Genomic DNA, 13,654 nt, shown 5'->3' on the forward strand with positions numbered 1-13,654 from the left:
CTGTGAATAGTTCTAGATCTCAGAGCCTTTTCCTTCCTTCTTATCTTCTTCTACAGACATTTTTCTTCAACCACTGACATCTTTGTACAGTGCCAAAGGCCCGTGGTAGCATACAGACAAATTCAGTGGATCCAGCCCTGGAGAGCAGGCAGGGCAGTGCCATGGATAGAAAGGACAGGGTGTGAATTCTGTAAGCCCTCTAACCTCATTTTCCCCATCTGTAAAATGGGAGTCGCGGTGCTTCTTCTCAAGGCTGCCATGTGGATTAAGATCACATGCCATGAAATATAGTGCCCTTCCTCATTGCCAAAGTTATGGGTGGATGTCAAACAGATAGATTGGGTTAAAGTTTCTCTGTGCAGATAAAGAAAAGTGCCTCTTCTCCTTTTCTTCCTGTTATGGACTGAATTATGTCTCCCCAAAATTGATATGTTGATTCCCTAACTCCACAGTGTGATTGTATTTGGAGATAGGGCCTTCAGGAAGTAATTAAGATTAAATGAGATCATAAGTGTGGGACCCTAATTATATAGGACTAGTGCCCTTTTAAGAAGAGGAAGAGGCTGGGCAGAGTGCCTCACGCCTGTAATCTTAGCACTTTGGGAGGCCAAGGCAGGACAATTGCTTGAGGCCAGGAGTTCAAGATCAGCCTGAGCAAGAATGAGACCCCATCTCTACAACAACAACAAAAAAAAAAATAGAAGAATTAGTCAGGCATGGTGGTGTGCACCTATAGTTCCAGCTACCTGGGAGGGAACCTGAGTTGGGAGCATCACTTTAGCCAAGGAGGTTGATGTTGCAGTGAGCTATGATCATACTACTGTATGTTAGCCAGGGCAACAGGGGGAGACCTTGTCTCAAAAAAAAAAAAAAAAAAAAAAAAGGAGGGCAAGACACCAGGAATGTGCATGCACAGAAGAAAGGCTATGTGAGGACACAACAAGAAGGTCAAGGACAGAGGCCTCAGAAGAAATCAACCCTTTTGGCACCTTGATCTTAGACTTCCAGACTCCAGAACTATAAGAAAACAAATTTCTGTTGTTTCAGCCACCCAGTCTTTGGAATTTTTTTATGGCTGCCCTAGCAAACTAAGGCCACCTCCCTACCCCAAGGGGGCTCCCAGGCAACCCGAGGCACTATTATTTTCCATTTCAGATCATGCCTTCCTCCCAGGTTCACCTGACTGCAGGGCTGGGGCACTTCTCTGCTCTGAACCTTGAATCCAGAGCCCTTGAGTCAAACGAGGCACCGTTGCTCTTGTTTTACAGATGAAGTCACTGAGGCTAATGCCTTAGCAAAAATGACACAGCTTGTCAGTAGAAGAAAGAGGCCAAGAAACCTCCCCTGGACTCCTTGGTCACTGGCCCTGCTGCACCCCAGCCCAGCCTCCCCCCAAGTTTCTTGGCCTTCTGGGAGCACCTAAGAAATCCAAGGGTGCAGTCTTCTGGGGTGTAGAGCAGTCCCTGTCCATCTTGACCAGGAAGGAGCCCACCATGTCCTTAGCCTGTAGGGCTTCCAGCACATCCATTCCAGCCAAGACCTGGACCTGGACATTCATCCTCAGGGCAGCTGCTCCCCACCCCTCCCCCAACAGCTACAGCGCTGCTCGTGTGCTGTGGTCTAGGAGCCTTTTCACAGAAAGCCCCGCCGTCCTGGAACCTGGTTTCCATCTGGAAAGCTGCGTGCCAGGAGGTTACAAGAGGAAAGGAGAATTGAGAAGTCCCTTGAAGGAGGAAAAGCCTCCTGTGCCAACTAGAGACCATGTGGACACCTGCTTGAAGAAGCCTCTGAAAGGAGCAGGGAGGAGGTGGAGGGTGATATTCTTGGACTAGAGTTTTTTGGGGGGCTGTGGGGTCCATCAAAGGGGCAATAGCATGACTGCAGGACTGCCTTTCTTCTTGGAGAAGACAAAACAGTACCTGATACCCTAAGGAAGAGAAGATTTAATGGTTTGTGGTGACTTTGGAGAAACTGAGGCAGGGCAAAGCAATTCAGCTGAGGTCCAGAGCTGGCCAGTGGGCCATGTGTTGGGCTGGGTGATGTTGTTGTCTGGGAAACAAGAACCTCCGATTCTAGAGCAAGCCCTGAGCATTGCGTGACCTCGGGCAAGTTGCTCATGCTTTTTGAGCATCAGTGTGAAAAGGGAGGCGGCACTAGGATCAAATCATTTGGTGATCACTGATCTGGTCTCCGAGTTCTGTGAATGCCACTCGCATCTCTAGCTTCCAGTGGACGCAAACCTGGAAGTCCTACCTGTCCCAAATTGGCTCATCATCTCTTCCGTCCCCTGCTGGCCTCTTCTCTGGCTGTGTTGTCCTTCCAGGGAAAGGCACCTGCCTGTACAATCTGGACATAGCCAGGTGGCAAACTGAGGGACCAGACAGGATTCTGCCAATGCAGAAGTGAAAGTGACCATGTGTGGGCACTTGGGCACGTGTGGCCCGCTTCTGCCACCCTGCTCCAGGAGATCACTGCTGTTGGAATGTTGGCCCAGGGTTGCCAGCTCTTCTGATTTTTCAAGAGAAGCCAGAAATCCAGATATTTTGCATAAAAAGATTTCAGCTTCCAATTATTTTTAAACACTGTGCAGACCAAACAAAATGTATCTATGGGCTGAATTTGGCTCAGAGCCCTTTTGCAACTTCTTAAATCTCTGGAGATCAGGGGTTCACCATCCTGGCTGCATATTAGAATCACATGGGGGAGCTTTAAAAAAATTACCAGTGCCAAGACTGTAGGGCAGACCAGCTAAAGCGTGTTTGATTCAATGGGATCAGACCCATTCAATTGTATCTGTCTCTGGTGGTTAGGGCCTGGGCATCAGTGCCTTTTCAGAACTCTCCAGGTGATTCTGATGTGCAGGCAGGGTAGAGAGAGAGTCACTGCTACAGCCCTCCTTGGCTTTCCCCCTTCCAGGAGGATCCATGGACAACTGTGGGAGACATGGATGAATGAGTGAGTGAATGAATGAATGATCACCTAGCCTGGGATCCACGCACTGTACTATCCCCAGTGATCCTCCCAAATCATGAATCTAATCATGCCCACCCGTTTCCATTCTCCTGAGGGCTTCTAGGTACCCCTGGTTTGAACATGAGCCCTCCACATGCCATCTAAGCTGCCCCGGTCCATGTTCACTTCTCCACCCTCAGATCCTACTGTTTCTCCCTCTTATCTGACACGACACCTGCCGAGCACCTTGCCAGTTTTCTAACTGCTCTGTTCCTTGGCACGTGCTGTACCCTCTGCCTGGGTAGCTCCTGGTGCCCCCTCTCCTGTCCCCCTCACCTGCCCATCAGCCTGTTCCTTGTCTTATCCTCTCCTGTCTGCTATCTCCAGAATAGCTCTCAGACCTGAGGTTCCCAAACTCTGCTGCACTTTACAATTGCCGGGGGGTGAGGGTGGGGGGGGTTAAGCCCTCCCCACCTCAAACTCAGGTCGCACCCACAGCAGTTAAATGACAATGTCTGGGTGTGGGAACCAGATCAGTTTTTGAAGACCCCCAGGTGGTTCCAATGTGCAGCAAAATTTGAGAACTACTGTCTGTGACATTCCAGTCGTGTTTCTCTCCCCACACCTGTCTTCCCAACTAGTCTATGGCCTTCCCTCTCCGTGTTAGTCTGCCCAGGCTGCTATAACAAAATGCAACAGGCTGGGGGGCTCGAACAACAGAAATGTATTTCTCGTAGTTCTGGAAAGTCCAAGATTGGGGTTCCATCCGGTTTGGTGTCTGGCCAGGGCTGTCTTCTGGCACGCAGACATGGCGGTCTCGCTGCCTGCTCTCGCAGCTTTCCCCGGGGTGTGCACGCGGGAGACAGTGAGCGCCCTGGCTTCTCTTTTTATAAGGACCCCAATCCTAGGGGATCAGAGCCCCACCCCATGACCTCATTTAAATTTCTTTTTGGAGACAGAGTCTCCCTCTGTTGCCTGGGCTAGAGTGCCCTAGCTCACAGCAACCTCAAACTCCTGGGCTCAAACAATCCTTCTGTCTCAGCCTCCCTAGTAGCTGGGACTACAGGCATGTGCCACCATGCCCGCATCCTCTCTCGGGTCAAGCACGCTGGCTCCTGGCCACCCCACTTAGGGAAAGCCCCAGTCTTGTGAGGGTCTGTAAAGACCAAAGTGAGGAAGACTTTCTGCTGTTTTTCATTCCCATAGAAGCAACCTTTCCTGGTGGGAAACACAGGTATTTACCAGAGGACCTGAACTTGAGCTGGGAGGTGACCACATCATACAGTAGCTCTCTCACAAGTGGAGGGCCCCAAGCATCAGCGTGCATCATTCAGCCATTCAGCAAATATACACGTGCCAGGCAGGCATTGCTCTAGGGGATACAGCAGAGACCAAGACACACCAAGATCCTTCCTTCACGGAAATTTTATTCTAGCGGGAGTAGACAGATAATTAGCAATAGATATAATAAGTAAATTACAGGGTCTATTGGATGAAAAGCACTATGAAAAAACGAAAAAGTTAAGAAGGTTCAGGGAGATAAAAGTGGCTGGGGTGGAATGGAGCAGGCTGCAGTTGGGTGGTTAGGGTAGGCCTTGGTTGGAGCAATGACTGGAAGCAATGACTGGAGCAATGACCTGGCTAATTTTTTCTATATATTTTTAGTTGTCCAGCTAATTTCCTTCTATTTTTAGTAGAGATGGAGTCTCACTCTTGCTCAGGCTGGTCTTGAACTCCTGACCTTGAGCCATCCACCGCCTGGGCCTCCCAAGGTGCTAGGATTGCAGGCGTGAGCTACTAAGCCCAGCCTTCATTTAACTTTAATTACTTCCTACTGGCCCTGTCTCTCCAAATACAGTCCACTGGGCAGTTAGGGCTTTGATGTGTGAATTTTGGAGGGACACACACAGTCCATTAGCCCACCCAGAGCAGAGACCCTGCCTCATGCACTGCAGCACGCCCTGTCCCGGCATCCTTCCCGGTCGCAGGCCCTGAGTGGGTGTGGATGGAACACACAGGCCTCTGCCGGCCACACACACACACACACACACACACACACACACACACACACACTTCCTGGTCTCTAAGCACTGCTGGAGGTGTGTTATAAGATGCTTGAGAGAGTTGGTAGGTGCCAGGGAGAAGGGTTAGCCTCGTGGTGGGGAAGCCAGGCGTCTCTGAGAGGAGACTCAGTTTATCTCTCTCTGGCAGGAAATACACACGGGCCTTTGGGGCAAGGAAGGCCTTTGGTGTGGCCGTCATTTTGAAAAGAAACCACAGGGGAGGGGGAGAGTCTCAGCATGGCGGGAATATGGCCCCAGCACACAGCGTTTCAGCACGTTAGTGGTAGTGGGAGAGGAGGGACTGTCCCCTTGAAGGGCAAGACCAGGGGAGCTGCGGAGAGGCTGAGGCCTAGACGGGGGCAGAGTCCCTGCCTGGCAGCCGGCAGGCACCCCTCCCTCTCCTCACCCAGCCTCCCAGGAGCATTTCCTTCAACATGTTTTAAAACACTTCTTAGCGAGCTCTCCCCAAGGAAGCAGGTCAGCGTTGTTATCTGCTTTTGTAAACGGCAAGTGAGGGTTCTAATGGCTGACTCACTCCCGCAGCACGGGAAAAGAGGCCCTGGGGGCCGAGCAGAAGAGCTCCCACACACAGGGCCCCGCCTGGGCCACAGGAAGGACCCGGGCAGGGAGTCAGGAGACCTGCACATTTGTCTGGGCACTGCCACCCACTCCCTGCACATCCTTGGGTGAGTCAGACCACGTGCCCGTTGGAACACAGCCTCAGTGACTCAGTGTTCCCAGCTATAAAGTGGGAGAGGCAGAAGAACTTTCTCACTCTGTCTCCCTGCTGCTCCGGAGCGCCAGGTGCGAGGAGGCTTCCTGAGGGGCTGGACACCCTGAGGGACTGTCCGGTTGGGCCCTGCACCTGGGCGGGGGCAGCGGGGGCTTCTGGGGTGGGCACTGGGTCAAGAAGGATTCAGGCCACTGCGTCAGGAAAACGTCTCTAGAGAAGGTGGTGAGGCCTCTTGGGAAAAGCTGGGCAGCTCTCTGGGACGGCTGGGGGCAGCCCAGAGGCCTCCTTAGCATATGCAGGGCCTTCTAGAATCCATTTCCTGGGCCCTGGACTCGGATCCTAAGAGACACAGGCTCTGGTCAAAAGGCCTGGATTTGAGCCCAGGTTGCCCCACCCTGCCCCACCAGTATCTGACCTTGGCCAACGGTTGCCCCCTCCTCCAAGCCTCAGTGTCTTCGTCTATACAACTGAAATATAGTAGCTGCCCTGCCTGCTGCTGTGGGGATTAAATGAAACGGTAAGCCGAGAGCACTCAGCGCACTCACAGATACACGGTGAGCTGCGAGTACGTTTTTATTGTAGCTGCTTCTCACTTCCTGTGCTGTGTTTTTGCACCTCTGGTTCTTTCCTTTCCCCTTAAGATTTCTCCGTAGAACACAGAGCATCTGATAAACTGGGTCCCAGGAAGGTGACCACTCAAGAGCCACCCTTCTGTGGGGATCTGTTCTTAGCAAGTACTACCCCAAACCTGGAAGAGGCCAGGATGCATGCTAACTGCATGCGTGAAGCACCGTTCCACACGCCTGCCCCTGAAAATGTGCCATTGTGACTTTGTTAGTTCCTATTAATTCAGGGTACAGACCCTGTGAAGTTGCTTGTTAACTTGTAGATTTGTGTCCAGTAGAAAAAATAACCCCAAAGTTGACTGTTTGTTGTCCAGGAGGACATTCGTGGCCACAAACCATGTAGGGATTAAAATGCAGGTTCTGATTCAGTAGGTCTGGGACAGACCTGGACTCTGCATTTCCAATACAGAGTTGCACAGTGCTGTTGACACTGATCGTCTGAGGACCACACTTGGAGTAGCAAGGGCCTGGTCCAATCCCCCAACTTTGTCTCTTGGAATCCCCTTCTAAGTCCTGATGGGGGTTGAAATAAGATCACAGGGAGAGGGCAATGCTTGACCGAGAGCAGTGATCGGATCTCACCCTGGTGGCCTTTCAGGCCCGTGCAGGCTCTGGGCGGGGTTGGGCACTACGCGTCCTCTCTCGGGTCAAGCACGCTGGCTCCTGGCCACCCCACTTAGGGAAAGCCCCAGTCTTGTGAGGGTCTGTAAAGACCAAAGTGAGGAAGACTTTCTGCTGTTTTTCATTCCCATAGAAGCAACCTTTCCTGGTGGGAAACACAGGTATTTACCAGAGGACCTGAACTTGAGCTGGGAGGTGACCACATCAGACAGTAGCTCTCTCACAAGTGGAGGGCCCCAAGCATCAGCGTGCATCATTCAGCCGTTCAGCAAATATACACGTGCCAGGCATTGCTCTAGGGGATACAGCAGAGACCAAGACACACCAAGATCCTTCCTTCACGGAAATTTTATTCTAGCGGGAGTAGACAGATAATTAGCAATAGATATAATAAGTAAATTACAGGGTCTATTGGATGAAAAGCACTATGAATAAAAGAAAAAGTTGAGAAGGTTCAGGGAGATAAAAGTGGCTGGGCTGGAATGGAGCAGGCTGCAGTTGGGTGGTTAGGGTAGGCCTTGGTTGGAGCAATGACTGGAAGGAAATAAGGGAGTCGGCCAGGGGAATATCTGGGGCGGGGGGCAAATGCAAAGGCCCCAGGGTGTGAGCATATTGGGCTGCCGAGGAGCAGCTGGAAGCCAGTGTGTTTGGAGTGTGAAAGACACCGGAGAAGTAACAGAGGACAGATGACGCCAGGCCTTGAAAACCATTGTAAGACCTTGGCTTTTACGTTGAAGGAAATGGACAGCCACTGCTGGACTTGGAGCAGGAGAGTGCCTTAGGATTTAAAAGGATCCTCTGGGTGTTGGATGAAGAATAAATAGGGACTTTTTAAGGTGCAGGGGTATGGCCCTAATTCCAGAGTCTGGTTTACTGGGGGCTCAGGCAGGCCTGGGAATCTGCATCTTTAAAAGCACCCATGATCGATTATCTTGTAAACAGTGTAGAGAAGTGTTACCACGCCCTGCACAACTCCAGGGGGCATGCTCTCGTTGTTTTCTTTCTGAGATGCACTGCGAATGACAGCCCTGTAATGGGCACCGAGGCAGTCCCACCGAGGCCACCCTGGAAGGCACCCTAGTTTAAACGCTTTCACCTGCAGGAAGGAGGGTGCCGGCTGCCTCTGCTGTGTGGATTTGGACGTACATGTAGAGCAGCACAGGCCCCAGGTGGCTCCTGGCCAAGGCCTGGAATTCTTCATCATCCCACGCGGTTAGCCGTCCTCCAAGGCCTGCGGTGAACCTTTGTAGAGTCCTTAACTATGAAGGTGGAGTGGGCGGGAGCTGTCAGTCTTCTCGTGCCCGTGGGACGGAATCTCCCGTGCAGACGCGCTCCGGGGATGCGCAGCACGCAGCTCTGCGTTGCCCCGAGGAGGAGGCCAAGCTCGTGCTGGGCACTAAAGGCTGTGCCCACACAGGGCGGCGTGAGCAGAGGTGCGCGGAAGCTCTCAGGTGTGTGAAATGGGCGTGAGGCTGATGTGCTGACCCACCTCATCTGTTGCTAACCCTGTGGCATTAGGGAAGGCTGTGTTGGCACCCACTTTGCAGATGAGGAAAGTAAAGGGTCAGAGAGGCCTTTTCACAGGAATGTGATGAGAAAAGGACCGTGTCAGCTGGAGACAGCGATTGACCACTTCTCCTGTCCCTGCCGCCTTCCTCGGAGGCCTGGGGCTCTTGGCAAAGACCCTAGGCTCGCAGCGGCAAAGCAGCCCAGGTGAAACAAACCCCAGCCCTGCTCCTTCCCAGTCCTGTGCCAACCCCCTCCCTCCCCCCAGAGCCTGTTTCCTCATCGTAGAGTGGGCACCAAGAGGGCTGTTGCTAACAGGAAAAGAGAAAACGCCCCAGTGCCTGCCCAGTGCCAATGAACACGGGGAGCTCTGTGGTGCTTGCTCTTCTTGGACCTGACGCAGCTGGGCTGTGTCCCCTCTCTCAGGCATGGATCTGGCCTGCCTGGTCCTGAGACACGGAGCGCATGGTCTGTCTGCTCACGTGCCGAGAGTTTTTCCTGCCCAGTGGCCCCGAGTCACGCCCTTTTCCCAGGCCCACCCTCCTGGCCTTGGCATCTCGCCCAAGTCCCCGCTGAAACCTTCTAGGGCAGCTGCCAACTCTTGCCCTGCCAAGAACTGCACCCTGTCCCCCAGGACTGGCTTGCTGCAAAGCAGGGCTGTGGGGTCCAACACGGTATTTTAGGGAGGCTCACAATCAAAGCCCTCCAGCCTCGCACAGCTTACTGTCTACGTTAACTTCATTCTTCCCTCCGACCATTCTCTCCGACATGACTGTACTATTCCAGGAAACTTTGCCCAGGAAGTAAAAGTTGTAAATATTAACAACTTTATTGTTCATTCCAGGAGCTCTCTGAAAGAATCATTTAAAGTAACATCAAACTGCTCAACTCTTCGTTGCATCAAAAGACTCTTGAACCCTTTGCCTCAAAATTCCCCCTTGCCATGTCCACCTATCCTATAAACTATGTCATGAGCTTGACCCAATCCTAATCAAGCCTTCCTCCCCATGCCTTCAAAGCCCCACCTAACACCAGACTCCGAAATCTGCTCTCTTCCTGACTGCCCTCCCAGTCGGACACACGAGAGAAGAGGCAGAGCCGTTGCTCACGGCAGGAAGGGCAGGGCCAGCTTTGTCTGGCGAGCAGGTTGAGCTGGTGGACTCTGGGGACCCAGCATCCAACAGGACACCGCGCAGCGGGGAGTCCTCTCTGCCCTTTGGGCTGGGGAGCGCGGCACCCTGAGTCTAGGCTGATCCGTAGGGGAAGTTCAGAGTGACAGCAGGGCCCTCAGAAGTGGAGAAATAGTGACCATGGGAGTTCCAGAAAGCCCTTGGGGATCTCCTGGTGCAGCCCCTTCGTTTTACAGACAGGAAACAGGGCCTGCAGAGGAACGAGATTTATCTAAATCACAAAGCTAGCTAGGCTTGTTACAGGGATTAAATGAATTAATATCTGTACTGTGCTTACACACTGCCTGTCTAAGCACATTATCCACTAAGCTCTGTATGTGTTTGTTAAATAAAAATAATGGAGTGTCTGGCCGAAAACTCAAGGCAAACTTAAGCTAGTCTCCCATTTAAAAAACAAAACCCACCTTTAACCTTAAACCCAGCACAGTGGCTCTCTAACGTGAGCACGCCTCAGAACCACCTGGAGGGCTTGTTAAAACAGTTTCTGATCCTGCACATCCGGGATGGGGCCAAGAACCTACATTCTAATCAGCTTCCTGGAGGTCCTGATGCTGCTGGTCTAGAGACTCCTCTTTGATAACCAGGGACCCAGAGGGACAAATTAAGGGTGTAATTTCTGGCACCACTGAGGGAGAACTTTGGAGACAGTGGGTCTCCTCAGCCCTCCCAGGTATAGTTCCCCGCCGCAAGTCTTGTGCCAATTCTGCTTCACCCTGCCTGTGCCCACCTGTGGACAACCCGAGTGTCCCCCCAGGCTAGCTTTCTCTACCTTGTGCTTTCAACACAAGCGGCAGCCCTCTTGCCTGCAGGCTGGTTTGACAGCCAGGCTGCAGGAGGTTTGTACAGCAAGAATGAACCAAACACCAACCAGGCAGATGAAACCAACACATTCTTTATTGCAGACTGAAGCTAAGAGGCTTACTCACACAGTGAGCTCTGATCTGGGGGCTTTTCTGACTGCCCAAGTTTTCCCCGAGAGTCAAGGGCAACTCTCCCAGCAGAGTAGAAAACAACTTCCAGAAGCAACCCCTCCAAAGGGTCCGAGTCGAGGACCTGGGTAAGCGGGCGGCTTGGCATGCAGGGGTTACCAGAAAGGCAGGGTCCAGAGGGTTGGGCACACCCAACCCTCACCTCCTTGTGACTGTGGGTCACTCCCGTCCTTGGGAGTGTCAGGACTAAGACTCTGGAAAGATCTAAGAGGCCAAGGATCTCCCACGGCTGGGTTAGGGAAGGAGCTGAGCAGACTCAACTCCCTGGAGGTGGCAGGGGGAAAACTGAGAGAACATTCATCCTCTGCTCCAAGGTCATCCCCAGGGTCACCCTAAGGCCCTTGCTTCCCGAATTGTAAAGTGCTTGTAGGAGTCAGCTGGGGATCTTGCTAAGGCAGTTCTGGTGAGGGTTCTCTGAACCACAGGTGTTACCAGGGAGCTAGAGCCCCAGGCCTTCTCTTGGCAGGGGACGAACCATCCTGCCAGGCCAGGGACCCACAGGGCTGAGGATGGGCCCTGCAGAGGGTCGAATCCAGGGGCCTGAGACTCTGCATTTCTAACAAGCTCCCCAGTGACACTGCTGCTTCCTGTCCACAGACCACACCTGGAGTGCAAGGCTCTGGCCACACTTTGTGCATATCACAAAAGTGTGCGTCTTTTTCAACAAGGAGAAACCCCACACCAGGACACAGGGTGGGTGGGCCCGTCCAGCCTGGACAGGACTTCAGCCTCTACTTGCCCCCCACATCCACAGCTGGACTTGGGAACCCTGGAGATCCTGTCTTGACCGCCTGACCCTGAACATCCTTTCCCAGAGTTTGACCAAGCAACCTTGGGATACGAACGGAGTGAACAAGTCTCTCTTGGACACAGAGCCAACATTGGCCCAACCAGTCAGCTCCATGCCAAGAGACAGGAGACCTGGGCAGGGGGAAGGGAGCTGGAGTGTTCTGAGAAGGGCTTACTGCGCTTAGCAGTGGTCCGAGCTCAGAACAGCTCGGTAAAGTAGCTACTGGCCTCCAGAACGCAGGATTTGGTGGCCTGGCTTTGTCCCGAGTCCTGGGGCCTCAGGTGCCTCTACAGACCCAGACAGAGGTGCAGACCAGGTGGGGTCTGGGCACTCTGAGTCTGCTTGCTCCACGGAGGAGAAGGTGGGAGGTAGATACCTGGCGGACCAGAGGTGAGGGTTCTCCGAACCACAGGTGTTACCAGGAAGCAAGAGCCCTAGGCCCTCTCCTGGCAGGGGACTGACCATCGGGGACCCAAAGGGCTGAGGATGGGACCTGCAGAGGGTCGAATCCAGGTTGGTTCTCAGGAAGCAATAAATAGATGGAGGTTGTCTTCTACTCCTCTCAGGCAGCGACTGGCTTTCAGTACTAGAAACAAGGCCTCAAAGCCGCAGAGGCCCAGAAAACGCTCAGCAGTGCCCCTCTGTGGGCTCAGAGCTGCCGATGATTTGGAGGTAACGTGGAGGCATGTACTGCCTGAACAACCTCCAAGGCACCCAAAGGAGGCAAAGGCTCCCTGCCCTTTCTCCAAGTAACAAGGCTCAGAGAGGGCAGGAGATCTGTCCAAGTTTGCACAGCAGCTGTGAGTGCCCAGAGTCCAGGCTGCAGCCCCCACGTCACCTCTTCCCTCAACATTCCAAGTCCACTACTGCCGCAAGCTACCTATCCTGGACTGGCTGCACCCCCGCCCACCACGCGCTGTGCGGCCCACCCGCCCCCAGCCCCCCAAGCTTGGCCTCTCATGGGCCCGTGGGCCCCCCTTCCTTCAGGGTGCCAGGCCGGTGGCCTCTGTCCCTTGCTGGGTGGGCATGAGGAGGGTGGCCTACAGCGGTGGGGCCCTGGCGCCCTCCGGAGACATGAGCATGTCAAACTTGATGAGTGGCGGCGCGATGACGCGCACCTCGGCGCTGAGCGGGTTGAAGCGGAGGTTGATGCAGCGCAAGGCCGGCATGGCGGCCAGCTTCTCCACGGGCACATCTGTTGGGGACAGAGGGGACAGGTTAGAGGGGCTGGGGTAAGGAGCAGGCAGAGAAGAAGGACGTTGGGTCAGGAAGACTGTGAGCACACGGTGGTGTGGAGCAGCTCTCCAACACCCCACGCATGTGGGCTCAGCTCTCGGTGCCCAGCCCTGTGCGAGGGGCCACCGTGGCCACCAGGATACTACAAAGACATGGACGAAAGCATCCTAAAATATAAGGACCAGGCTTCTCAAAAAGCTAAACATAGGATTGCTGTATATCCCAGCATTTTTACTCCTAGGCAGAGCTGAAAGAATTGAAAACAGGTATTCGGACAAATATTTTACATACATGTTCACAGCAGCACTACTCACAACAGCCGATGACCGGATAAACAAAGCGTGGTGTAGACATGTGATGGAGTATTATCCCGCCATAAAAAGAAACGAAATTCTGACACGTGCTACTACATGGAGGAAGCTTGAATGCATTGTGCTAATGAAAGGCAGGCACAAAATGACAGACACCATGTGATTCCACTTACATGAGGCAGCTAGAGTAGTCAAACTCATGGAAGGAAGCAGGAAGTAGAACAGAGGTGACTAGGGGATAGGGAATGGGGAGTTATTGCTTCATAGCTACAGTTTCTGCTGTGGTGATGAAAAAGTTTTGAAAATAGATAGAGCTGATGGTTGCAAAACATAGTGAATGTAATGTCACTTAAGGAGTATGCTTAAAAGTGGTTAAAATGGCAAATTTTATGTTATGTGTATTTTATCACAACTTAAAATTTTTTTATTTTTTTTAATTTTTTTTTTTTTGAGACAGAGTCTCGCTTTGTTGCCCAGGCTAGAGTGAGTGCCGTGGCGTCAGCCTAGCTCACAGCAACCTCAAACTCCTGGGCTCGAGTGATCCTTCTGCCTCAGCCTCCCGGGTAGCTGGGACTACAGGCATGCGCCACCATGCCCGGCTAATTTTTTATATATATATCAGTTGGCCAATTAATTT

The 13,654-nt window shown here is 52.8% G+C and overlaps 1 protein-coding gene across 3 annotated transcripts in view; it reads right to left on the minus strand.

Annotated features, from left to right (window-relative positions):
• Positions 1-10,567: 10,567 nt before the first annotated feature.
• LRRC20 (leucine rich repeat containing 20) overlaps positions 10,568-13,654 on the minus strand; it is an 80,818-nt gene continuing 77,731 nt past the window's right edge. For all 3 annotated transcript variants that reach the window (XM_012762614.2, XM_012762617.2, XM_076010073.1), the window contains one exon: positions 10,568-12,665. In XM_012762614.2, the coding sequence (XP_012618068.1) occupies positions 12,511-12,665 (155 nt within the window). In that variant the 3' untranslated portion in view covers positions 10,568-12,510. The remainder of the gene's footprint in view (positions 12,666-13,654) is intronic.

This window comes from Microcebus murinus, chromosome 14 (assembly GCF_040939455.1).
Source record: "Microcebus murinus isolate Inina chromosome 14, M.murinus_Inina_mat1.0, whole genome shotgun sequence".
Taxonomy (NCBI): Eukaryota; Metazoa; Chordata; class Mammalia; order Primates; family Cheirogaleidae; genus Microcebus; species Microcebus murinus.